Raw genomic sequence first — 26,123 nt, 5'->3', positions numbered from 1 at the left:
ACAAGCAGAATTAGGCCATTCGGCCCATTGAGTGTGCTCTGCCATCCCATCATGCTCGATCCGGATCTTACTCAACCCCATACACCTGCCTTCTCACCATACCCTTTGATGGATGCCCTAACTGATCAGGAAACAGTCAACTTCTGCCTTAAATATATGCACAGACTTGGCTTCCACAGTCTGTGGCAGAGCATTCCTCCTTACCTCTGTTCTAAAAGGGCGCCCCTTAATTTTGAGGTAGTGCCCTTTAGTTCTTGATACCCCAACCATAAGAAACATCCTCTCCACATGCACCCCATCGGGTCCTTACAACGTTCGGTAGGTTTCAATGAGATTCTCATGTACTAAATTCCAGTAAGTACAGGCCCAAAGCTGCCAAATGCTCCTAATATGTTAACCCCTTAATTCCCGGCATCATCCTTGTGAACCTCCTCTGGACTCTCTCCAATGACAACACATCCTTTCTGAGATACGGGGCCCAAAACTGTTGACAATACTCTAAGTGTGACTTGACTATTGTCTTATAAGGGCTCAGCATTATCTCCTTGCTTTTGTATTCTATTCCCCTTGAAATAAATGCCAACATTGCATTTGCCTTCTTTATCGCAAACTCAACCTGTAAATTAACCTTCTGGGAGTCTTGCACGAGGACTCCTAAATCCGTTTGCATCTCTGATGTTTTACCAAAATGCATTTTCATACATTTCATACATTTCCCAACATTGTGTTCTGATGCCCTGCCTTTCCAACCTGGCCCAGCATTTTAAATAAACACTACAGCATTGCATGTCTTTATAGTTTTGTCCAATACCTCCAGTGATAAAGACAAGTGATTCTGCTGATGCTGGAAATCTTGAGCAAAACACGGAAAGTGCTGGAAAAACTCAGCATGTCAAGCAGCGTCTATGGAGGGGAATATATAGTCAATGTTTCAGGCCAAGACCCTTCACCAGGACTCTAATAAGTTCTGATATTTCCTCTCACATGTTTCTCTGCTCATGACCTTTGGTTTCTGCTTTCAATAACTTTTGGCTGAAAGATTATTTAAAAGCGCAGTCAAATCCCATGACTAGTAGGTGGTGTTAGGGTGAGTTCTGGAGTTAGGGTGTATTCTGGAGTTGGGGTATATAGCAAACATTAATTTCACCAACAACTAATCTTCAGATTTGAATGTGGATTGCAGATTGAATTTAAAACACGGCCCTGAACAATTAGACCTCAGATGCCTTCAGATGCATGAATGTGGCCAAGAGTCAGAGAGGGATTAACATTCATTTTGGGTGTCTGGAGTGTGGGTGCAAAGAAGGAGGTGTGAGGAAACTACAGGTAATTCAAAGGAAGCATTGCAGATACATTGTAACTATAGAATTGTCCTCCTGTTGCCTTTGATCTTTAGCACGTAAAACTGTCATGTAATATTGGTTCAGGAGGCCTCTTCTACCAAGAGTGTCTGGAATTGCTGCTGGTTGTGCTGAATAAACTTGTGTATCCACTATCTTCAGTGTCTGTCCAGTCACTTTGTTCACATTGTAATAGGTGGAATGATATTTACTGCAGAATGACTACAACAGTGACTCGTGATATTAACTGAATACACAGGTGTGTTTCTTTTTTGACATCCCTCAACATCCACATTTGTTATGCATCAATGGTTGCAAAATTCTGCTGCCTATCACCTTTTGTTTAGATGCCCCTGTTTGCCAAATGTTGCACCCATACATTTTTGTTATGCAAATCGTACCGTTTGGCATTTTAGGGAGGGGACTTGCCATTATCACACTGTTGCAGATTGCTACACACAGACTAGCTAGATCATGATGTCCAGCTTTCTGCAGTCGCTGTCTTCAATGCCAACATTGTCAAATTGAACTGCAGCATTGTAGTTAAAACCATGTTCAATGATTCATTGGTTCAATTTAATATCAGAATATGAATACAATGTACAACCTGAAATTCTCACTCTTCACAGACATCCATGAAACAGAAAAAACTCCACAGAATGATTGACACCAGAACCCAAAGCCCCTCCCACATCCAAGCAGCAGCAAAAGCATCAACCCTCCCTTTCCCCCACCCAACACTCGCTCTAGCCAAAGCATCAGCCCCCCCCCAGCAATAGTAAAGTCCCCGCCAGAGACCATGATCCAGAGTCCATCAAAAACTACAGTTCATTACAACACTTCCACGTCTCAGATAGTCTCTATCTCTTTCTCACCAGCGAGAGAGAAAGAGATAGCACTCCTGCAACTGACAAGAGAAACTGTTCACTGTTTCGATGTTACAATTTGTAGCATCGCTTATTTTGACAGCCGTGTGCACGGCTCTCATGGTGTATCAATCTCTTGCGATGCTTCATTTAATGACACTGGTGAGGAATCGGGTCGTCCACAGGGCCACACCCCAAAGGCACACATCTTCCAGGGCACACCAGGAGATGTCAAAAACGCCAGGCCATTTAGCGAGGTACGAGAGCGGGTGACCACGACTGTGAGGAACCGCAATTCGCAGCTGTAAATCACGGATTCAGACAGGACCTCACCCACCTCGAGAAGGGGAAATCAATACATTAAAAGAGAAGAAATTGAACTGTTCCATAGATGAACTTGAAGAAGTTGCCCAGGTCTGCAAGACCCACGTGTACAGAAAGACAATCTCTTGCAGCAGAAAGAACCTTAACCAATCTAAAGCAATCTTCATTCAGTTGTGGGCTAGTTTCATATTCTTTACTGCACTTTTTAAATAAGCCATTGTTAAGGTGGTGAGGTGAAGTTACATCTTCTACCAAAGGAGGTGTAAGGCACTCCTTCCCTCCACCAGCCTGCAAGTCTCTCTTGGGCAAGATGTAGCACCTGCTTAGCCCCCTGATCTGAGTCAAGCGAAGCCATGGGGGCAGGTGGTGGATGGTCGTATGAGCAGCCGGTGCAGATCACATGTCTTGGTTATGTGACCACTGACATCAGACGGACAATCTCTGAAGAGTATTGATAATGGCTGGGGTCACCCATCTTGTAAAGACACTGCCCGGAAGGAGGCAATGGCAAACCACTTCTGTAGAAGAACTTTCCAAGAATCATCATGGTCAAGAGTATGGTTACCCATGTCATACAACACGGCACATAATGATGATTGTTCTATGTTTCCAGATGTGTATCCCACAGGCAGTGGTGTGGCAGGATTATCACATGTACATTGGAACATACAGTGAAAAGGGTTGTTGGCCAACGCAGTCCAAGTCTGAGGATGTGCTGGGGGCATGTGGCCATTCTTCCGTCACCGTCATTGCATGGCCGCAACTTATTAATCTTAACTGTACCCCTACGGGATGTGGAAGGAAACCAGAACACTTGGAGAAAACCCAGCTGGTCATGGGGAGGGAAGACTGTACCGACTCCTTACTGACAGCGGTGGAATTGTACCCAGGTTGCCAGCGCTGTAACAGCATTACACTAACCGCTATGCCTCATCACTCAACTGTTCCTACAACCCATGGACTCACTTTCAAGGTCTCTTCATCTTATGTTTTTGATATTTATTGCTTATTTATTTATTATTGTTGTAGTTCTTTCTTTTATATTGGCACAATTTGTTGTCTTTTGCACATCGGCTGTTTGTCCATGTTGTTGGGTGTAGCCTGCCATTGATTACATTATGGTTATTGGATTTACTGAGTATGTCCACAAGAAACCGAATTTCAGGGTTGTATATGGTGACATGTATGTATTTTGATAATAAATTTACTTTGAACATTGATCCTTGCTGCCCCAAGGTACATAGTGAAGGAGTATGTGCCTTATTTACGCTGATGGTAATGGAATCAAACTTCAGGAGGATTATACATTTCCCTTCTACCATATTACACTTCTGACACTGATAATACATTTCTGGGTGATCATCCTTAGGGCGTCAGAGAACGGGAAGTTTTATAAAGGCCATGCAATAGTCCAGTGGCATCAACGGCTTCAGTTTTGATGATATTGATAAAATCGCTAGACTGAACACCAGACGATTTCCAATACATCTCCAGACTGGTACTTGCGGTGGCACATTTAAATGGTGCGATTGCTCCTGTTGCTACTCAAAGTGCACCCTATTTTAGTTTGGGATTGAAATCAGAGTGTAACACCTATAATATTAATCCAGCTCCACTGAACTTATTCAATAGATCAGTGTATCTTGGAAAAAGAACATAGCTCCCTTTTAACATGTTTTCTGATAGGCCCATCGTGCACTCAATAGTCCGTGAGTTGATGCCACGTCAACAATCCAAATTTTTCCACTTAGTAAGATTACTGAAGTATGATGAACTAGTTCAACTGTTCTGTATCCAAGGAGCTATTTATGGTTATTTGCCCTTTTTTTTCTCGAAAGAGTTCAAAAGCAATATTTGGGGTTGGATGATGAGATCAAGTATTTGCGATCTATTCTCATTAATTTCTGTTTACAGTCAAGACACGTCTCTCCTAACTTTACTAATTAAGAGTTGTAGACTTGAAGCATGACTTTCTCCACAGATGCTGTCTGCCTTCTGAGTTCCTCAGGCATTTTCTGTCTTGATTCAGATTTCCAGTATCTGTAGGTTTTTACTTTTAAAGAATTATAGTGGATGGAGTATATTCTGCGTAAAGGTCTGTGACTAGTGGTGTTCCACAGGGATCTGTTCTGGAACTCCTGCCCTTTGTGATTTTTATAAATGACAGATGATGAAGTGGAAGGTTGGGTCAGTAAGTTTGCAGATGACATGATGGTTGGTGATGTATGTAGTGTAGAAGGTTACAACGGGACATTGGTGCAGAGCAGGGCTGAGAAGTGGCAGATAGACTTCAAACAGGCAAACAGTGACGTGACTCACTTTGGAAGGTCGAACAGGTTAATTGCAGGATTACCAGCATTATGGCGGAAAGAGAACTATTAAGGTCCATGTCCATGTCCATGTCAATGTTGCTGTGTACATTGATTGGGTGGTTAAGGAAGCGTCTGGTGTTTTAGTGTTCATTAAACAGGGGAATTGAATTCAGGAGCTGTGAGACAATGTTGCAGCTCTATAAAATTCTAGTTAGTCCACACTTGGAGCATCATGTTCAGTTCTGGTTGCCCCATTATAGGAAAGATGTGGAAGGTTTAGAGAGGGTGCAGAGGAGATCTACCAGAATGCTATGTTGATTAGAGAGCATGTCTCACGCAGAAAGGTTGAGCAAACTAAGGCTGTTCTCTTTGGAGCAAAGGAGGATGAGAGTTGAATTGATAGAGGTGTATAAGACCAGCATGGCTAGAGTGGACAGCCAGCTCCATTTCCTCAGGGCAGTAATAGCTAGCATGAGGGACATAATGTTAAGGTGATTGAAGGAAAGCATAGGGGTATGTCAGAGGCAGATTTTTGAATAGAGTGGTAGTGCTGGGATTGGGGATAGACACAGATAACTTGGGGAGATCTAAGAGATTCTTGGGTAGGCACATAGATGAAAGATGGAGAGCAATGTGGGAGGGAAGGGTTAGATTGGAGTAGGTTAAAATGCTGGCATGACATCATGGGCCAAAGTACCTGCACTGTGATGTAGTGTTTTCTGTTCTGTGTTCTACGTATGACCCCGTGCCCTTGTGATCTGAATTTTCGCAGCATCCATTCACTGATATACACTGGCTGGCGTACTGGGCCAGAAGTCATCATTTCAAAGATGGTTATTTTCTACTGTTCCGCCGTATGTCCACTATACAAAATAAAGCCCAGCAGGATTAATGTGTATTGCTCCGTATAGCGGTCAAGCAGACTTAGTTACATTATACTTATCAAGCCATTGGTCTTCACATGTCTTTATGTGCTGCTATGGACTAACATCTCTTCATGTATTTTTTTTTCAGGTGATGTACTTTAGCTCTCTATTTCCCTACGTTGTACTTATCTGCTTTCTGGTTCGAGGCCTTCTTCTGAAGGGTTCTTTTGATGGCATCCGTTACATGTTTACCCCTAAGGTATGTCCTGAGACATTGTACTATTAACATGCAGCCTGCATGGGGAAGTACAGTTTTTTGAAATAGAATGGATTAAGTAAAAAAAAAAGGCTAATTTGTAGACTACTTTTCTAATGTGCTCTGAATGGTCTGCTTGATGGTTGATGATGCCACCTAGTGGTAGGTTTTCAATTAAACACTTCCATTTATTCTATTTCTCGCCACCTAGTGGTTTCTATATGGTAATAATTGACGATGCTGATCCTGTTACTTGGGAGGAAGGTCACACAATGCAGACAAACTGTTCTTTATTCCTTTAAGCTGAATGTTTGTTTAATACAAGCAAAAAATTGCAAGCAAGCCTCATTTTAATTGGAAAAGTACACACTCCAAGTACGTTATAATCAGTCAATAGAAACGTATGTCATTGTATAAAGATGAACGCATGTATAACATAACAGATGCTGGTTTATATGCCTAAGAGGGTTAAAAGCCTAGACCAATGGTGGTTGTCCATCATATTCAGCGATAACAGGAAACCCGTGCGGAAAGTTTTTAAAGTGGAAATGCCATTGCACTGGGACATTTCAACTGTCTCGACCTCAGAAGTCCAGGTTCAGTGGTACGGACAAGAGTCACAGACTGGGGTCTTCCTTGGTTGCAGTGGACCATGACATCTCCTGTGCCTTGTCATACCCTTTTCTCTCCCCGGAGTGTGGCAGTACCACCTTCCTGGCCGTTAGATCTCACTGCAGCTCTCGTCCGCCCAGTCAGCTGGAGCTGACTTCACCTGCAGGGTCAGGCATGCCCCCATCTCGCTGGGGTATGAGGCTGCCAGTTATCCTCACCTGGTTTAGCCCACCCGTCGAAGTGGTGTACCGGAGTGTGGCCACTGTCACGTGTAAGCAGCGACTTGGAGCCACAGGTGAGAGCTGAGTGCCCGGTGAGGACCAAAGGTGTGTGAGCTGCCCCAGAGTGGACACAGCAAGCCCCTTCACCAGAGGTGCTAATCCTCCCTGGATACCCCATAATACCCCCAGACCTGTAGGACAGGCAATATTACACAAGTCTTGGCAGTATAAGGGGGAGAGCAAGTAATTTCATATTTAAAAGGGATATGGAGCTGTTAGCTATTAATATGTTCTGGACAGAATTTAAGAGAAATATCTTCAGCCAGGCAGTGATTAGAATGTAGAACTTGTTAATTGAAGTGTGTAGAAGGAGGAGTGGATAAATACTCAAGGGGGAAAGCAAAGAAAGGGAATGCTGATGAATGTAGATGAAGAAAGGTAGGAGGGGATTTGTGAACCACATCAGTGGATCCAGGTGCCCTATTTCCAGCTTTCAATTATCTAAGCACACTTCCATATGAGAATTATCTATTGTACGCTAATTATGTGTAGGTATGAAGTTGTCATAAGCCCATTATAATTAAATGTACTGCAGTTAAAGACAGTCTTATTTTGAAAAATCAGAATATCTTCATTTTCAAGATTACTGTCCAACAATTGTAATGTCTAACAACTGTAACAATGATTTTTTGTAAGATTAAATATTTAATTTTATAAAAATTATAGAAACTGGTGATTACTGGCAAAGCGGGTGATGCCAGAGTGATCATTCAAATGTTTATAGTCATAAGTAGTATGATCCTGTTTCAAGTGACAAATAAAGAAACACTACTATGTCTAATTGGGTGGAGGGGTGGAGATACGTCTCCACGGAGAGTGATCCTTCCCTCTGCTGGGCTGCAGGTCACCCCTGGGCAAGGTGTAGCACCTGCTTAGACTCCCCCCCCCCCCCACCATGTCGATCAGGGTCACGTGAAGCCATGGGAACTGGTGATGGATGTTTGCATGAGCAGCTGGTGCATATCACAACTCTTTAAGAAAGAAGGAATGCAGCAGAAAGGAAATTATAGACCAGTTAGCCTGACCTCAGTGGTTGGGAAGATGTTCGAGTCAGTTGTTAAGGATGAAGTGATGGAATACTTGGTGACACAGGACAAGATAGTACAAAGGCAGCGTGGTTTCCTTCAGGGAAAATCCTGCCTGACAAGCCTGTTGGAATTTTTTGAGGAGACTGCAAGTAGGGATGGGGTGGGGGGGGGCAGTGGATGTTGTATATTTGGACTTTCAGAAGGCCTTTGACAAGCTGCCATAATGAGGCTGCTTGCCAAGTTAAGAGTGCATGTTATTACAGGAAAGTAACTAACATGGTTAAAGCATTGGCTGATTGGTAGGAGGCAGCAAGTGGGAATAAAAGGATCCTTTTCGGGTTGGCTTCCTGTGACTAGTGGCGTTCCACAAGGGTTGGTGTTGGGACCGTTTCTCTTTATGCTGTATATCAATGACTTAGAGGATGGAACAGATGGCTTTGTTGCCAAGTTTGCAGATGATACGAAGATTAGTGGAGGGACAGGTAGTTTTGAGGAAACAGGTAGGCTGCAGAAGGACTTAGACAGATTAGAAGAATGGGCAAGGAAGTGGCAAATGAAATACAATGTTGGAAAATGCATGGTCATGTACTTTGGTAGTAGAAATAAATGTATGGACTATTTTCTAAACGGGGAAAAAATTCAAAAGACTGAGATGCAAAGGGACTTGGGAGTCCTTGTGCAGAACACCCTGAAGGTTAACTTGCAGGTTGAGTCAGTAGTGAGGAATGCAAATGCCATGTTAGAACTCATTTCAAGAGGTCTAGAATACAAGAGCAAGGATGTGATGCTGGGTAAGGCACTTTTGAGGCCTCACCTTCAGTATTGTGAACAGTTTTGGGCCCCTCATCTTAGAAAAGTTGTGCTGGCATTGGAGAGGGTCCAGAGGAGGTTCACAAGGAAGATTCCAGGAATGAAAGGGTTATCATACAAGGAACGTTTGACAGTTCTGGGTCTGTACTCACTGGAACTCAGAAGGATGGGGTGGGGGTGGGTATCTCACTGAAACCTTTCGAATGTTGAAAGGCCTAGACAGAGTAGATGTGGAAAGGATGTTTCCCATGGTGGGATAATCTAGGACAGAAGGGCATAGCCTCAGGATAGAAGGGTGTCCTTTCAAGACAGAGATGCAGAGAAATTTCTTTAGCCAAAGGGTGGTGAATTTGTGCAACTTGTTGCCACATGCAGCTGTGGAGGCGAGGTTGGTGGGTGTATTTAAGGCAGAGATTGATAGGTTCTTGATTGGACATGGCATCAAGAGTTATGGGTTGAAGGCCAGGTGCTGGAGTTGAGGATGATAAGAAAAAAGGATCAGCCATGATGGAATGGCAGAGCAGACTCGATGGGCCAGATGACCTAATTCTGCTCCTATGTCTTATGGTCTTATAGTCTTTCGCAACCACTGATGTCAGACAGACAATCTCTTCGGAGTATTGATAATAGTTGGGCCACCCCTCTTGTAAAGACACTGTCCAAATGAAGACAATGGCAAAGCACTTCCGTGGAAAAAATTGTCAAAAATAATCATGGTCAAAGACAATGATCACCCTTGTTGTACGGCACATAATAATGGTGATGTCTACTTCTAATACATAGAAATTTCGAGACTAGCTTTCAATGGTAGAGACTCCCCGCCAGTATTTTGTATGGTACGTACCTCTCAAGGGGGTTCTGGAATTTGGAGAACACTAAGTGGTCAGACACAGTTGGGTATACAATTCCCAGCATGTTCTGTTCATTTGTAAATGTACTTTATTATGTAGGTTAAATATAATCAGGACTTCATCTAAATTCATTTTATCAAGCAATTCAAAGCATTCTCTGACAATGTACAAATGCCATAAATAAGATCATAAGACCATAAGATGTAGGAGTAGAATTAGTGTATTTTATCATAACTGATCCATTTTTCCTCTCAGCCCCAATCTTCTTCCTTCTCCCCATATCCCTTCATGCCCTGACTAATCAAGAATCTAGCAACATCTACCTTAAGTATACCCAACAACTTATCTCCACAGCCACCTGTGATGATGAATTCACAGATTCACCACCCTCAGTCTAAACAAATTCCTCATCTCTGTCTGAAAGGACGTCCCTCTATTCTGAGGCTGTGTCCTCTGGGCTTTTTAGACTGTCCCACCATAAGAAACATCCTCTCCACATCCACTCTATTGAGGCCTTTTAACACTTGATAGGTTTCAATGAGGTCACCCCTCATTCTTCTAAACTCCAGTGAGTATAGACCTTGAATCTACAAATGCTCTTCATATGACAAGCCTTTCAAAACTGGAATTATTTCTTCTTTAAGCATCTCATCAGTGAAGCGTTTGTGATGCTGGTATAGAGTACAACGCTTAAGTGCCCCGTAGTGGCAAGACCCTAGACTGTGGTCCTTCCCCAAGAAACCTTTGCAGTGGTCTTGCTGAGCTTCTCTGTATTCCACAACAGGCATTCGTGGACCCTATAATGAGTCGGTCAGATATCTCCTTGCACTGGAAGATCAACAAATTTGTGTCCCCGGGAACAGTCCACATCTGGCTTGGGTGAATCTCGTTAAGATCCACTGCATCCCTTTCCAGATCTTCTTGCCAAAAGGAGATGAACAATTGCACAAGATTGTTTATTGTCATTCTTCAGTAGATGAGTGAAAAGAAGAACAAAGTTTTTGTTACTCCGGATCCGAGACAGCATTAAAAAAGCACAATAAATATAAATGTAAATGCGATCCTGTAAAACATAATGTACAAGTAACTGTAATAAAGCTGTATATACGTAAGATTAGCTTATACAGTACAGATAGACTGACTGAATGTACAGTACCTAGAGGGACACTGGGTACAGGAGAACCTGTACATAGGTGACTGACAGGAAATGATGAAGTGACAAAGTGACTCTTGACAGAAAAATCTCTTCTAGGTGGCCGCAGAGCAAATGAAAAGACGGTGACTGTGTCAGTGTTGATATTTATTTGTTTATTGAGATACAGTGTAGAATAGGCCTCTCTGGCTCTACGAGCCCTCCTGCCCAGCAACCTCCCCGATTTAATCCTAGTCTAATCATGGGGCAGTTTGCAACGACCAACTTACTGGACTGTGGGAGGAAACGGGAGCAGTCGGAGAAAACCCACACCTTCCACAGGGAGGACAGTCGGACTCCTTACAGGCAATGCCGGGATTGAACTCTGAACTCCAGCGCCCTGAACTGTAATAGCATCGTGCTCGCTGTTACATCACAGCAGTGCGTAGGTGTGAAGTGTAAGCATAAAGTGGCGGTGGGGGGAATGGAGGATGCTGAGAGGCCATAGATAGGAGTGGCTGATTATGCACGATTTAATAGTGGTGAGGAGTGGTCCCGTGGGTCAGTGGGTGTAAGACTGGATGCTATGTAGCCTCTTCCCTGATGGGGTTGGGACTAACAGCCCATAAACAGGATGGGTGTGGTCTCCTGCACACTGCTGCTATATGAGAGGCAGTGTACAGCTATCCATAGAGGAACTGATGGCAAGGGTCTCCTCTCACTTGAGCTTATTTGTGAGATTTCAGAGATGAGGCATTCAATAAATATGGTTTGAGCACTTTGCTCAGGAAACTACCCCACAGGAGCAATTGTTCCCCTTTTCTACAGGACCCTGCCTGATAGATCTGCTAACAAAGGTGTTTTTGTGCAGTAACTTTGTTTTTTTATGAAGGACGGGTAGTGCAGTGAGGCCTAAGCGAATGGAACACTGTATGACAATTGGACCAGGCCAAGCCTTCGTAATACAAGTAGAACTTCAGCACGTGGGATGTTATGTTGAAGTCAGACAAGATATCGGTGAGGCCCCATTTGGAGTATTGTGTGCAGGTTTCATCATCCACCTACAGGAAAGATGTAATAAGTTTGAAAGAGTACAGAGAGAACTTACTAGGATGTTGCTGAGTCTGAAGGACCTGAGTTATAAGGAAAGATTGAATAGGTTAGGATTTTATGTCTTGGAACATAAAAGATTGAGAAGAGATTTAATAACGGTATACAAAATTGTGAGGGGTATAGATAGTGTAGATGCAAGCAGGCTTTTTCAACTGAGGTTGGGTGGGACTACAACCAAAGGTAATGGTTAAGGGTAAAAGGTAAAAAGTTTAAGGGGAACATAGGGGAAACTTCTTCACTCAGAGGGTCAAAACAGTGCGGAACAAGCTGCCAGCACAAGTGGTACATGCGAGTTCAATTTCAACACTTAAGTTGAATAGGTACATGGGTGGTAGGGGTATGGATGGCTATGGCCCCCGGTGCTGGTCAATGGGAGTAGGCACTTTAAATGGTTCGGCATGGACTAGATGGGCTAAAGGGCCTGATTCTATGCTAAACTTTCCTGTAACTTTGTGACATGGTGACTCCTAGTGTTTACAAGCTCCAAGTCTATGTACAGTTTAAAGTAGCCACTTACTAAGTTGGCCATCAGGATCAGAGGTATGTTGTGTACCAATGTTCCCTTAAGGCATGTGCGTGTGCATGTCCACATATCTTTTGCCACTAGCGCACTAAGGAATTTAAACTGCGTCACCCTCTACCTCATTGGCATGTTAAGTACTGTATATTTCATGATTGTATACAATCACATTATCTTTTCTGGCTTCTCATGTAGTTTTATTTCTTTTAAACAATGTACAACAGACTGGACACCTTTAGAATAGCTTCAGGTTTGCTTCCACTTAAAAATTCAGTGTGTACAAGTTGTTTTCACTGGGTAAAAAATTCCACAGCATAAGATTTTTGCCCACACTGGTAATTACAAATTAGAGGGAATATTGTTGGGTACATCTCTCTTCCAAACTGATTTACAAGGAGAACCATTTTCCCTTCTCTGCTTTTACAGAGGCCGTACGACTCATGCACAGTAATATAAGCATGACTCCCATAGAATGCAAAAAGCTTTCAGGAACTCAGAGAAATTATTCCTATTATTGCTTTAGTGTAATGGGGGGGGGGGGTTCCCAACTTTCTTTATGCCATGAACCCCTGCCATGAACGGAGGGGTCCCTGGATCCCAGGGTGGGAACTCCTGCTGATGGAAAGCTATTAAGTTTAGTCAGCGGAAGGAGACATTGTGAGCAAACTCTTGTGATATCAGCAACTGGGTTGAAATCTCCACAGTGTCTGGTAGCAAAAGTCTTTTTCCACTCTGCTAGTGTTAATGAGTTTGTACTTTCTTCCCGTAACCATGTGGGTTTTCTCTGCATGGTCCTCCCCCATTCCACAGATGTACAGGTCACATGGGTGGTTGGGCCTGAAAGGCCTGTTATTTTTCTGTCGATCTCTAAATCCAATAGATGAGGAAATTTGATCCAGTACAAATATCAGGAGAGATCCACTGCTTATTTTAAAAGTGTTTCCAGATTATCTTCATTTAATAATTAATTCTTCAGTTTTATCAATTTAGATTCCGTCATTTTGACTGGGTTCCTTTTGCAGTGATGACTGAGCTTGAACTGTGGATTGCTCACACGTTGTTCTCTCACTCACAGCTGGAGATCATGCTGGACCCTCAGGTCTGGAGAGGGGCTGCGACACAAGTGTTCTTTGCTCTTGGCCTGGGATTTGGTGGCGTGATTGCCTTCTCCAGCTACAACAAACGTAACAACAACTGCCATTTCGATGCGGTCCTCGTGTCCTTGATCAACTTCTTCACGTCCATCTTAGCAACGCTGGTGGTGTTTGCTGTCTTGGGCTTCAAGGCAAATATAATAAATGAGAAGTGTGTTGCTAGGTGGGTGCCGCCTTGCTGCTGAATAACAGTGACCATGCTTTTGCCCAGGTATGAACGCTCTTCCTCAATTTGATGAAGTCCTGTTGGTTACGTTGCAGAAATACAGACAAGATCCTGGAAATGCTGAAGGCAGGAGTTATCAGTCATGATCTCATCCCTCACCACGTTAATCTGTCCGATGTTTCAGCCACCGATTACCATCAGATGTACAACATCATAAAGGAAGTGAAAGAAGAAGACTTTCAGAAGTTAGGTTTGGATTCATGTCAGCTGGAGGATGAACTTAACCAGGTCAGCTAATAATAAAACTGAGTAAGCTCAGAGCGCTGCAGTTGTCCCACCTTTTGATTGGGTGGGGAAGATCACATTATCTGGGCAGAGAGATGGACTCGAGGAAGGGTCTTCATCCACTTAATTTGATGTCAGTGAACATTGGTACCTATTAGACAAACAGAAATAATGGCATAATGATGAGATAATAATGAGAATAAATAACCATAATCTTATATATCAGCATTATGTGTATCTATGTTAAGTAAATGTTTGTTGGTGATATAGATGATGTTATAGTGTGCACAAAATCACCAGAGAGATGCAGCTGATAGTTATGAAGAAGTCCTTTAGTCGACAAAATGAGACACAGCAGGTTAAGGCCCTTTCAAAGGAAGAGGCCTGTTCAACCCATTATTACACTTATTATATGCTAAAGATCAAAGGACAACTCTATATTTACAATTTATCTACAATGCTTTCTTTGAATTACATATCATCTTCACATCTCCTTCTTCACACCCACACTCCAAACACCCAAAATGAAAGTTAAATCAGTATTGTCTGGTTTTCTTGTTAACGGCAATTCTTGGCTCTAGGAATCTACTGTCCAGAGCTGCATTTTAAATATAATCTACAATCCACATTCAGATCTAAAGTTTGGTTGCTGGTTAATACATTACTGTACACCCTAAGACCAGAATATGCTCTAACAGACAACAAAAGTGGAAATGACTGATCCACTTTGAACCTGTTCAGCTGTTCAGTATTCAGGTGCCTGAGCAGCAAATTATCGTTGTCTTTAGAGGGCTGCAGGATTATAATCTGTGGAACCACCCAAGGCTAGTGGGCAGCAAAGCATCAAATTTGCCCCTATATCTCTGATGCCTTATGAGAATGATATAGACCATAAGGCCATAAGGTACAGGAGTAGAAATTGGCCATTTGGCCCCATTGCATCCGCTCCGCCATTTCATCATGGCTGATCCATTTCCCTCTCAGCCCTGGCTAATCAAGAATCTATCAACCTCTGCCTTAAATATGCACAATAACTTGGTTTCCACAGGGACTTATGACAACAAGTTCCACAGAGTCACCACACTCTGGCAAAAGAAATTCTTCCTCATCTCCATTTAAAAATGACACCCCTCTATCCTGAGGCTGTGTGCTCTTATCCTAGACTCTCCCACCATAGGAGGCATCCTGTCCATGTCTACTCTATCGAGGCCTACCAACATTCGATAGGTTTCAATTAGGTCACCCCTCATTCTTCTGAATTCCAGTGAACACAGGTCCAGAGTCATCAACTGCTCTTCATACGACCTATGCATAAAGCTTCTCTTCTATTGTGATGTTATAGTGTGCAAATGTAATGTCTTACTTGATCTTGCACTGGCTATGTGTGTTTTGCAGGCTGTACAAGGTACTGGTTTAGCCTTCATCGCTTTCACTGAGGCCATGACTCATTTCCCAGCATCCCCCTTCTGGTCAGTGTTGTTCTTCCTAATGCTGGTAAACCTAGGCTTGGGTAGCATGTTCGGCACCATCGAAGGAATACTCACACCACTGGTGGATACGTTCAAAGTGCGCAAAGAAATCTTGACCAGTAAGTAGAAAGGTCATGAAGTGACACTTCATTCCTTAACAAAAATTGCATACGTCAAGAAAATTCAGCTTAGATAATATGGAAGGTGAATGAATATGGATAGGACCTAAGGAGACTTCCTTCAAAGCGTGTGTTAAAGTTCAAAGTGTATTATCAAAGTACATATATGTCACCACATACAACCAGAGATTCCTTTTCCTGTCAGCCTCCTCAGTAAACCTATAGATTAGTAACTATAACAGGATCAATGGAAGGTCAACCAGAAGACAACAAACTGTGCAAATGCAAATATAAATAAGTAGCAATGGATAACGAGAACATGAAATAACAAGGTAGGGAGTCCTTAAAAAAGAGATCATTGGTTGTGGAAACATTTCAATGGATGGGCAAGTGAGTGTAGTTGTCCCGTTTGGTTCAAGAGCCTGATGCTTGAGGGGTAGTAACTGTTCCTGAACCTGGAGGTGCGAGTCCTGAGGCTCTTGTACCTTCTACCTGATGGCAGTGGTGGGAAAAGAGCATAGCCCGGGTGGTGAGGATCTCTGATGATGGATGCTGCTTTCCTATGACAGCCTTTCATGTAGATGTTTCTTACTGGATATATCAAAGTTCAAAGTAAATTTTATTATCAAAGTACATATATGTCACATTAGACAACTCTGAGATTGATTTTCCTGCGGGCATACATCAGTGCATATTCAAGTTTGTGTGTGTGTTTGTAAGTATAATTAAATGAAATACAGTACAACAATGTCCGATACTGTCATATACGCATTGAAAATTAAGATAACTGCCCATTACTCCATTGTTTGGGAGGTCTATACTACATGCCATTACCCAATCTAAACATGACATAAATGGACTTTGCCAGTACCTCCCATCGTAGTCCAGACTCCAGACAGCTCCTTATATTTTATTCATGGCCTGTGGCCCAGTGTTTTGTGACTCTGAGACTGAGCTCGACAGGACTCAACAGTGGCCTGACGAAACCTCTGAAATTCCACGCCCCTCTTCAGCTCCGTGTGCTGTATGTTGATTACTGGCACCCCCTTCGAATATTATGAAAATCCAACAGGATCTTTGTGCAAAATGGTTATTGTTTGCTGAGTTAACTAGAAGTTTGCTCACGCAGTTTACCTTCGTGGATCCGGAGGTTCTATCTTGCATGGGAATTATATTAAACTTTCAGCATTTCATTGTTCAGCTTCGACTTGAGGGCTATACTTTAAATTCCAAATCAGCCAACAAGTGAGAGCTCTGTTCCCATCTCTGTACGTGAATAAAATAAGTATTGAAAGTCTCACAGTGGACAATGTATAAATTTTATTTCCAGTGTAGAGTCGTGAAAGGTTTTGGACAAGAAACACTGGTGCCTTTATTCTGCAAACACTGTGCGGAAAAGGCTTGCAATTTTCAAATTCTGCCTCCTTTTCATGCTTACCCCTGCTAGCAATTAGAGGATTACAGTCAGCTTATTTGTAGCTGATTTGCAATGTACCTTGGCTGCCTGTCAGCTCCATAATATCTATTTTTCTTTGCTCTAGTTGGCTGTTGTCTCGTAGCTTTCAGTATTGGCCTGGTCTTTGTACAGCGCTCTGGAAACTACTTCGTTACCATGTTTGATGATTACTCAGCTACCCTGCCCCTTCTGATTGTGGTTATCCTGGAGAACGTCACCGTTGCTTGGGTTTATGGCACAGATAAGTATGCATCCACACCCTATAATAATTGTACTTCATTTGGTAAAGTGTATAACAAAGGAAATGGATAACTGAAAATGTAATTAATTCTTCACATTACGCCTTCTTACTTTACCTTATATATTCATTGTGCGAGCCCTTTTCAGCAGCAAGAGCACAAGTTGTCCTTTGTGTGTCTCCATTATAGCGTTGTATTGCTTTATTGAGTGATATCCTTGAACTCTCCCCACCATCCATTGAGAACATTTATCAGGAGCGCTGCATACGCAGGGCCCTTAGTATTGTCAGGGATCCTATGCATCCATCCGGCATTCTCTTTGACTTTCTGCCATCAGGCAGGAGACTCCAATGCATAAAGACAAGAACGGTCTGGATGGGAAACAGTTTCTTCCCTCAGGCCATTAGGCTTCTGAACTCCCTGCTGTATCATATTTGAAGTGTCACCAGTTAACTTGTTTTGATCCCTACATATTTAATTTATGCACTTTACTTAGTTTATTTATGCATAATTCATTTGTAGGTATAATTTTTACTTTCCTGTTACTGTGTGTTATATGTACTACTGTGATTTTCACCCTGGTCCAGAGAAACGTTGTCTCATTTGATGGTATATTATACACAGTTCAATGACAATAAAAAGCTAACAAGAGAAGTCAAAGCCAACATAGAAGCCAAAGAGAGGGCTTATAACAGAGCAAAGATTAGTGGGAAGTTGGAGGATTGGGAAACCTTTAAATACCCACAGAAGACAATTTAAAAAATTCATTAAGAAGTTAAAGATGGAATATGAAAGTAAGCTAGCCAATAATATTAAAGGGGATACCAAACGTTTCTCCAGATATATAAAAGTGTAAAAAAGATGTGACGGGATATTGACCCATTGGAAAACAATGCTGGAGAGGTAGTAATAATGGACAAGGAAATGGTGGACAAACTGAATAAATACTTTGCATCAGTCTGTACTGTGGAGAAACACTAGAGGTATGGTGGAAGTTCCAGGTGTCAGGGGTCATGAAGTATGTAAAGTTACCATTACTAGGGAGAATATTCTTGAAAATGGAAAGGTCTGAAGGTAGATAAGTCAGCTGGACCAGATAGTGTACACCCCGGGGTTCTGAAGGAGGTGGCTAAAGGGATTGCGAAGGCATTAGTAATATCCTTCCAAGAATCACTGGATTCTAGAATGGTTCTGGAAGACTGGAAAATTGCAGATGTCACTCCACTCTTCAAGAAGGGAGAGAGGCAGAGGAAAGGAAATTATAGGCCAGTTAGTCTGAACTCAGTGGTTGGGAAGATGTTGGAGTTGATTGTTATGACTGGTTTTGGGGATACTTGGAGGCACATGATAAAATAGGCCGTAGTCAGCATGGTTTCCCCAAGGGAAAATCTTGCCTGACAAATCCGTTGGAATTCGTCGAAGAAATAACAAGCAGGATAGACAAAGGAAATTTGATTGATGTTATGTACTTGGATTTCCAGAAGGGTTTTGACAAGATGCCACAGATAGTGCGGTTAACAAGCTACGAGTCCGTGGTATTACAGAAGACATTCTAGCATGGATATAGCAGTGGCTGATTGGCAGGAGGCAAAGAGTGGAAATAGAGGAACTTTTTCTGGTTGGCTGCCAGTGACTAGTGGCATTCCATAGGGGTCTGTGTTTCAACCAATTCTTTTTACATTATATGCCATTGATTTGGATGATGGAATTGATGGCTTTGTTGCAAAGTTTGCAAATGATATGAAAATAAATGGAGGGGCAGGTAGTTTTGAGAAAATAAAAAGGCAACAGAAGGACTTTGATTAGAAGAATGGTCAAAGAAATGGTAGATGGAATACAATGTTGGGAAGTGTATGGTCATTCACTTTGGTAGAAGAAAAGAAAGGGCTGACCATTTTCTAAATGGAGAGGAAATACAAAAATCTGAGGTGCAAAGGAATTTGGGTGTCCTTGTGCAGGATTCCATAAAGGTTAATTTGCAGGTTGAGTCTGTGGTGAGGAAGGCAAATGCCATGTTAGCATTCATTTCAAGAGGACTAGAATATAAAAGCAAGGATGTAATGTTGAAACTTTATAAAGCACTGTTGAGGCCTCACTTGGAGTATTGTGAGCAGGTTTGGGCCCTTTATCTGAGAAAGAACGTGCTGAAACTGGAGAGGGTTCAAAGGAGATTCATGAAAATGATTCCAAGATTGAATGGCTTGTCGTACGAAGGGCATTTGATGGCTCTGTGGTTGTGTTCACTTGAATTGAAAAGAATGAGGGGTGACCTTATTGAAACCTATCGAATGGTGAAAGGTCTTGATAGAGTGGATGTGGAGAGAATGTTTCCTATGATGGGAAGTCTAAGACCAGCAGATACAGCCTCAGAATAGAAGGACATCCTTTTAGGACAGAGAGGAGGAGGGATTTCTTTAGCGAGGGAGTGGTGAAACTGTGGAATTCTTTACCACAGGCAGCTATGGAGGCCAAGTCTTTATGTATATTTAAGGCAGAGATTGATAGATTCTTGATAGGTCAAGGCATGAAGAGATACAGAGGTAACGCAGGAGATTGGTGCTGAGAGGAAAAATGGGTCAGCCATGATGAATTGTCAGAGCAGACACGATGAGCCAAATTGTCTAATTCTGCTCCTATGTTTTAAGGTCTTGTGGCTTTGAATGAAAAATCGTTTTGAGAAACTTTGCTAGGTATTAGATAGTTTACATTTAACTGATTTCACTTAAATAAATGTGTTTAATTATATGTAAGTTATGTTCTTTAACTTGTTAATGAATATTCAGACTTTTTGGATCCTTTATGAAGTCACAGGGATTCAAACAGTTTCATGACCTTTGATAGAATGACACCTGGCTAAATTTGCAGGCTTTACTTAGCCAGCTATCCAGTGTTTCTTGTGTGGGGTTTGTTCTGGAATATCCATGTGGAGGCATTGTGTTACGGCAAAGGCTTACCCTTTCAGGATCAGGAAGGTTTGGGCTTCCTATTGATTTCAGATTCTGGCCTGGTAACCTGAGCTACTGTGACACTTGCACATAACACCCTTTAATCTATTTAACTGCAGTTCACTGCAGCCCCCTAGGAGCATCCTAGTGGAATCTATTTCTAATTTAGTTATTGCAGTCTCAACTCATCCAGTGATTGGAAATGGACTCCCTGAAGGTTAATTTGCAAGTTGAGCTGGTGGTGAGGAAGGCAAATGCGATGTTACCATTCATTTCAAGAGGACTGGAATATGAAAGTAAGGATGTGATGTTGAGGCTTGATAAGACACTAGTGAGGTTTCACTTGAAGAATTGTGAGCAGTTTTGGGCCCCTTATCTAAGAAAGGGTGTGCTGACATTGGAGAGGTCTCAAAGGAGAGTTACAGAAATGGTTCCAGGATGAAAGGCTTATCATATGAGGTGTGTTTGCTGGCTCTGGGCCTACTCTTACTGGAATTCAGAAGAATGAGGGGTGACCCTCATTCATGAAACCTATTGAATGTTGAAAGGTCTCGATAAGGTGGATATGGAGGGGATGTTTCCAAAGGTGGGGTAGTTTAAGACCAGAGGACACAACCTCAGAATAGAATTTAGATTGTAGATGAGGAATTTCTTCAGCCAGTGAGTGGTGAATCTGTGGAATTCATTGCCACAGGTGGCTGTCGATACCAAGTCATTGGGTATATTTAAGGCAGAGGTTGATAGATCCTTGATTAGTCAGGGCATGAAGGGATACAGGGAGAAGGCAGAAATGGGAAATGGATTATCCATGATGAAGTAGCAGAGCAGACTCGAAGGGCCAAATGGCCTAATTCTGCTCATACATCTCATGGTCTTAAGCTCTTGTGGATTTGCCTTCTCACTGACAATTGCACTTTCAAGAGATCTGTGAAAAATCGTGCATAAACTTCCCAAGGGGATTCACAATTGATTTCTATCTAACTTCACCGAAGTCAGCAGGACAGATTAAAAGTGACAAGCTCATTTGTAAAGAATCACATTAAAAATCTATCTACAATAAACAAATAGACTACAATTAAAACACAAGCTAGTATATTATAATGCACAACTGTGTTTCATTTCCGTAGGTTCATGGAGGACTTAAAGGATATGCTGGGTTTTACTCCATTCCGATACTACTATTATACATGGAAATACGTCTCTCCACTAATTCTTATTGCTCTGCTCATAGCAAGCATTGTCCAGATGTGCTTAAGTCCACCAGGCTACTATGCCTGGATTAGTGAATTGGTGAGTGTTATTTTGATCAAATGTTGCTCTGTAATACTTGCAAGGAATGCTAGGCATATAGTACAGACAAGTGTGAGTTTGTTCATGTGCATGTTACTCTTCAGCATTTATGATTTTTTTAATAACTTATAACAGGGAATTCCCTAGGCAGTATGTCTACTCCAGTGTTCCTGATTGCTCTCTGCACCAAAAATTCAGAAACAGTATGGGAAGCAAATGTAGCTTTGCACTTAGTACATGTAATCCTGTAGGAGCATTGACATAGTCACAACATTATAAATTTATGTCAACCGCAAGAGAGAGATAATAGCCTGGTTTGTAATCTATGTGGAAGTGTTGCCTAGATGTTAAGATGTCAATTTTTTTTTTCTCATTTTGTTTTTTAACCTGCCTGAAATTGGGTACCAAAATGCCAGTTCAACTGTAAATTTGGCACTACACCAGGGTAAACCATGCTCCGATCAAGGATATGTCATATTTTTCTGAAGAAGAAATTCTTCGGCAAGTTCGTTGAGAGAGAACATAACTCTTCAGCCATTCTCAGATTAATTTTTGGGAAGTATTAATTAAGAAAATCAGGATTGACAAAAGCACCTTTTAAAAAGACCAGTTAACTCGCTGTCTTTTAGATACTTTTAGACAAGGCCTGGCAGGTAATTCAGATTTAATTTTGTTTGGGTACTGCAGCAGCTGTCCCCACTTTTACCACACCACCTTCACTGCCACCATCTCAATTTCATCCTACAACACTCATATCCCAGGATCTTGTGACTGAAACTGGCAGGAGCGATGCACTACATTTATTTTTATCATTGCCAGTTGGATTGTATCAAGGTTGTTTGAACAGAGAAGTTGCAGAATGTGTGACTTAAAACTGTAAATTGGGATTGAAATCTGTAAAATTTTGAAGGGAGAGAGCAGGATCAGGAAGCAGACTCACTTCACACTGTACCTGATTTTGTTCCAATGAAATATAAATAGATGCCCATTATCTCTGATCCATTGATATTGGTTATTTTAATACCTTAATCCTCCTAATTTTAAACCATCTATGTATTGCCTGAAGTATAATGGAAGCAATTATTAGATTATTCAATTGACTCGAATCGTTAACAGAGCATAGAACAGTTACAACAGAGGAACAGGCCCTTGACCCACACCGTTGTGCAGAATCAGTTAAATCAAATTGCCAAGTGTACAAATTCCTTCTGCCTGCACAATGTCCATATCTTTCCATTTCCCTCACATTCATGTGCCTATCTAAACAGTCTCTTAAAAGTCCCTCATGTAGCTGTCTCTGCACCCACCACTCAGTATTTAATAAAAACATGTCCTTCACATCTCCTGTAAACATTCCCCCCTCACCTTAAATGCATGCCCTCTGGTTTTTGACATTTCAACCCTGGGAGACAGATACTGTTTGTCTTCTCTGTCTTTCCCTCTCACAATCTTATAAACGTCTGTTAGATCTCCCCTCACCCTCCGCTGCTTCTCAAAAAGCAACCCAAGTTGTCCAGCCTCTTGTTATAGCACAAACCCTCCAATGCAGGCAGCACCCCAGTAAACCTTTTCTGCACCTTTTCCGAAGCTTCGATATTCTTCCTACAGTGGGGCAATCAAAACTATGTGCAATACTCCAGATGCAGCTTGTCTAGAGTTTCACAAAACTGCAACATTCCTGACTTTCGAATGCAGTGCCTTGACTAATAAAGGCAAGCCTGCCATATGCTTTCTTAGCCACCTTCTTGATCAATGTTCTATCAATTTTCGTAGGCTGGTGAAAAGTTTCTGAGTTTCCCAGTGTGGGGTTTGACCATCTGCATCGGCCTCATCATCCTGGCAGTTCTTCCCGTCCCTATAGTCTTCATCGCTCGTTATTTTAACCTCATTGATGATGGTTCCAATTCTCTGGCCTCGGTCTCCTACAAAAAAGGACGGATCCTGACGGAGAACTCCAACCTGGAGGAAGATGATGCCAGTCTCCTGCAGAGCAAAACCCAAAGTGAGATGCCCTCCCCAATGGTTGGTAACAGTATTTATCGTAAGCAAAATGGATCCCCCACTCCAGAAGCAGACACTGCTCCGAATGGCCGCTATGGCATTGGATACTTGATGGCTGACATGCCTGAATCGGACTTATAGTTTCTGATTGAGCTTTGCCTGGCTATGTGTATGTTGTTACATTGCGCAAAATTGCCACTCGGAAGCACGCAGAGTACTAATGTGGCATATGTACCATGTATATCCTGTAGATAGACTATATTTTTCCATATTAGTGATACTGAAATACTGTGCCTGCCAGTAGCTCTGAATTTCTAGTTCTATAAGATTGTATTCAGTAATCCCTATAAGGAAAAAAAAAGTAATTATCTTTTTTGAAGAAAAACTGTTTGTTTCCCAGTCACAGATTATCCTTTATCAGTATGTAAATCAGCAATTATATGGAATTCTCATTTCTAAACTTTACATGACATATGCTGACATTTAGGATTAATTTGAACACTGAACTAAGAATGTAAACTGACGTTGTTGCAAATTATTTACTAGCTTATGACACCCCAGTGCCAGGTGACATCCACACCCGACTTCAAGGCGAGTGGTCCCGAGTTCAAATCCAGCCGGCTCCCTTGTGCGCCTTCCCTCCGTGCTGGGTTGAGCGTCGAGCTAGCAAGTTGGCCTCATAAAAGACAAATAAATGCTAAAGAAACGGCAAGATTGCTGCCTGATGCACCAAAAGGCGCGGGGAGGAGCAATGACAATGAAACCTCAGTACATATTTTTATTTGTACAGGGGATTATCCTTTTATGACACCCACGGTCTTACCCACAGGGCAGTGATTGGCACTGAGGTAAAAACACAGTAGTCCCAATTCTCTACGACTTTTTCAAGTTCAAGTGCTTTTTTTATTATTATTACTGAAACCCCAGTGTGATGATTAAGAGATTGCTGGCTGAGTGAGTACAGTTGCTACAGTGGCCAAGAGATTTCCTTCAGAAATCTCTGTGGCTCTTATTTATGTGTACAAAGTGTCAGGCACTTTTCTGACACCGAGTCAGCCAGTTTCTCAGCTGGACTTGGAGGAATTGGTCTGTAAAAAAGAAGATGATTGAACTTATCTAATGTAAGAGCAGGTGAAGTAGGAGCTCTTCTAACCAAACATTTAAAAATGTACTGGTTTCTCTCCCTAATGGTCGTGCATAAAGACCATTCTACCTGAGGTTCGAATCCTGCACATTCTGAACCCAATATGGCCTCTGGCTCAGTTTCCACCCACAGCCCACACAACTGCCTCTGAATTCTCAAGTTCATTCCCTCTTACTGGATCCTCTCCCAATTCAACACCTTTGGCAGTACACACATAATGCTGGAGAAACTCAGCAGCCAGGCAGCATCTATGGAAAAGAGTGAACAGTTGACATTTCGGGCCGGACCCTTCTTCAGAACTGGACGAACAAGTCCTGAAGAAGGGTCTCAGCCCAAAGCATTGACTGTTTACTCTTTTCCATAGATGCTGCCTGGCCTGCTGAATTCCTACAGCATTTTGTGTGTGTTGCTTTGGATTTCCAGAATCTGCAGATTTTCTCATGTTTTTATTCCTAGTCTTGGACCCGTTAGCCACAACCTGTGCCTCACTTCCTCGTTACAATGAGTCCTAAGGTCCAATATCTTAAGAGGTTGAGTTTCAGGGTCAAAGCCAACAGGTGAAGAGAGGGCATATCATGGACATTTCCTCATTTTGTTCATCTGCGACAATCATATTCTCTGAACTTGTAACTGCTAATAACATACAGCACAACAATTTCTTTCAGCTGGTTTGTTAATTCTGGTGATAAGTAAGTGTTCTCTCCTTTATTTTTCTAAAGAGATAATGGCATCTACCCTTTAGCAGTCAATGTGAAATGGAGATTATGTGCTTTTCTTCTGTGTAGACATGCCATATGAGTGGCCAGCATGAGCTTTGGATAGCTGGAGGGAGCAGTAATTTTAAAATCAGCTGTATATTTTGTGTAAAGTGTTTGCTATTATTAATTTGAAAAAAGGTAAAGTACTATTTTTAAGAGTCCAAACTGACTCTTATTATCAAACTGATCAATATGGTTAATTTGTTGCCTAATTATTTTAGATATTTATTGTGATTTAGAATATTTAGTGAACAGCCTGTATATTTATATCGCATATTGTAAAATGTACATATGTATATTTTGCCTGGATTTGTTTGAACATTTTGAAGCAAACAAAAAGCTTTTATTTCAGCATTGATAAATCCTTTGAAGAAATTCTTTGTTAATTTTGTTACCTTTGCTAAATTGCTTTCCTTTTTGTAAAGTTATAGCTGTACTCTTCCCATACAGGAATATTTAGGTTCTTAATTTTGTCTGGAGATCTCCAATTCTTTTGTTATACTCCCAAAGGAAAATAAACTCTTAATGACAAACCACAGGACAATCCTTGTGTTTTCTTTGATTATGCATTCTTTTCAAAGAGGCTTTTAATTCAATCTCATACAAAACATTCAGTTCAAAAAAAGTCCGTGGAGAGCATTCTAGCAGGCTGCATCACCGTCTGGTATGGGGAGGGGGCTTCTGCACAGGATCAAAGTATGTTGCAAAAAAAGTTGTAAACTTAGTCAGCTCCATATCGTCAAGGAGCAGTACCTCAGAAAGGCGGCGTCCATCATTGAGAACCTC

At 41.9% G+C, this 26,123-nt stretch overlaps 1 protein-coding gene across 2 annotated transcripts in view; it reads left to right on the top strand.

Moving 5' to 3' along the window:
• Positions 1-25,871, top strand: part of slc6a15 (solute carrier family 6 member 15) — a 53,467-nt gene extending 27,596 nt beyond the window's left edge. For both annotated transcript variants that reach the window (XM_073059632.1, XM_073059633.1), the window contains exons 6-12: positions 5,857-5,967; positions 13,387-13,628; positions 13,727-13,919; positions 15,312-15,504; positions 17,046-17,205; positions 21,272-21,434; positions 23,208-25,871. In XM_073059632.1, coding sequence (XP_072915733.1) covers positions 5,857-5,967; positions 13,387-13,628; positions 13,727-13,919; positions 15,312-15,504; positions 17,046-17,205; positions 21,272-21,434; positions 23,208-23,576 — 1,431 coding nt within the window. In that variant the 3' untranslated portion in view covers positions 23,577-25,871. The remainder of the gene's footprint in view (positions 1-5,856; positions 5,968-13,386; positions 13,629-13,726; positions 13,920-15,311; positions 15,505-17,045; positions 17,206-21,271; positions 21,435-23,207) is intronic.
• The last annotated feature ends 252 nt before the right edge of the window (positions 25,872-26,123 follow it).

Source organism: Hemitrygon akajei, chromosome 10 (assembly GCF_048418815.1).
Source record: "Hemitrygon akajei chromosome 10, sHemAka1.3, whole genome shotgun sequence".
NCBI classification, from domain to species: Eukaryota; Metazoa; Chordata; class Chondrichthyes; order Myliobatiformes; family Dasyatidae; genus Hemitrygon; species Hemitrygon akajei.
The sequence above is the reverse complement of the archived record's forward strand: the minus strand, read 5'-3'. Positions and strand labels throughout refer to the sequence as shown.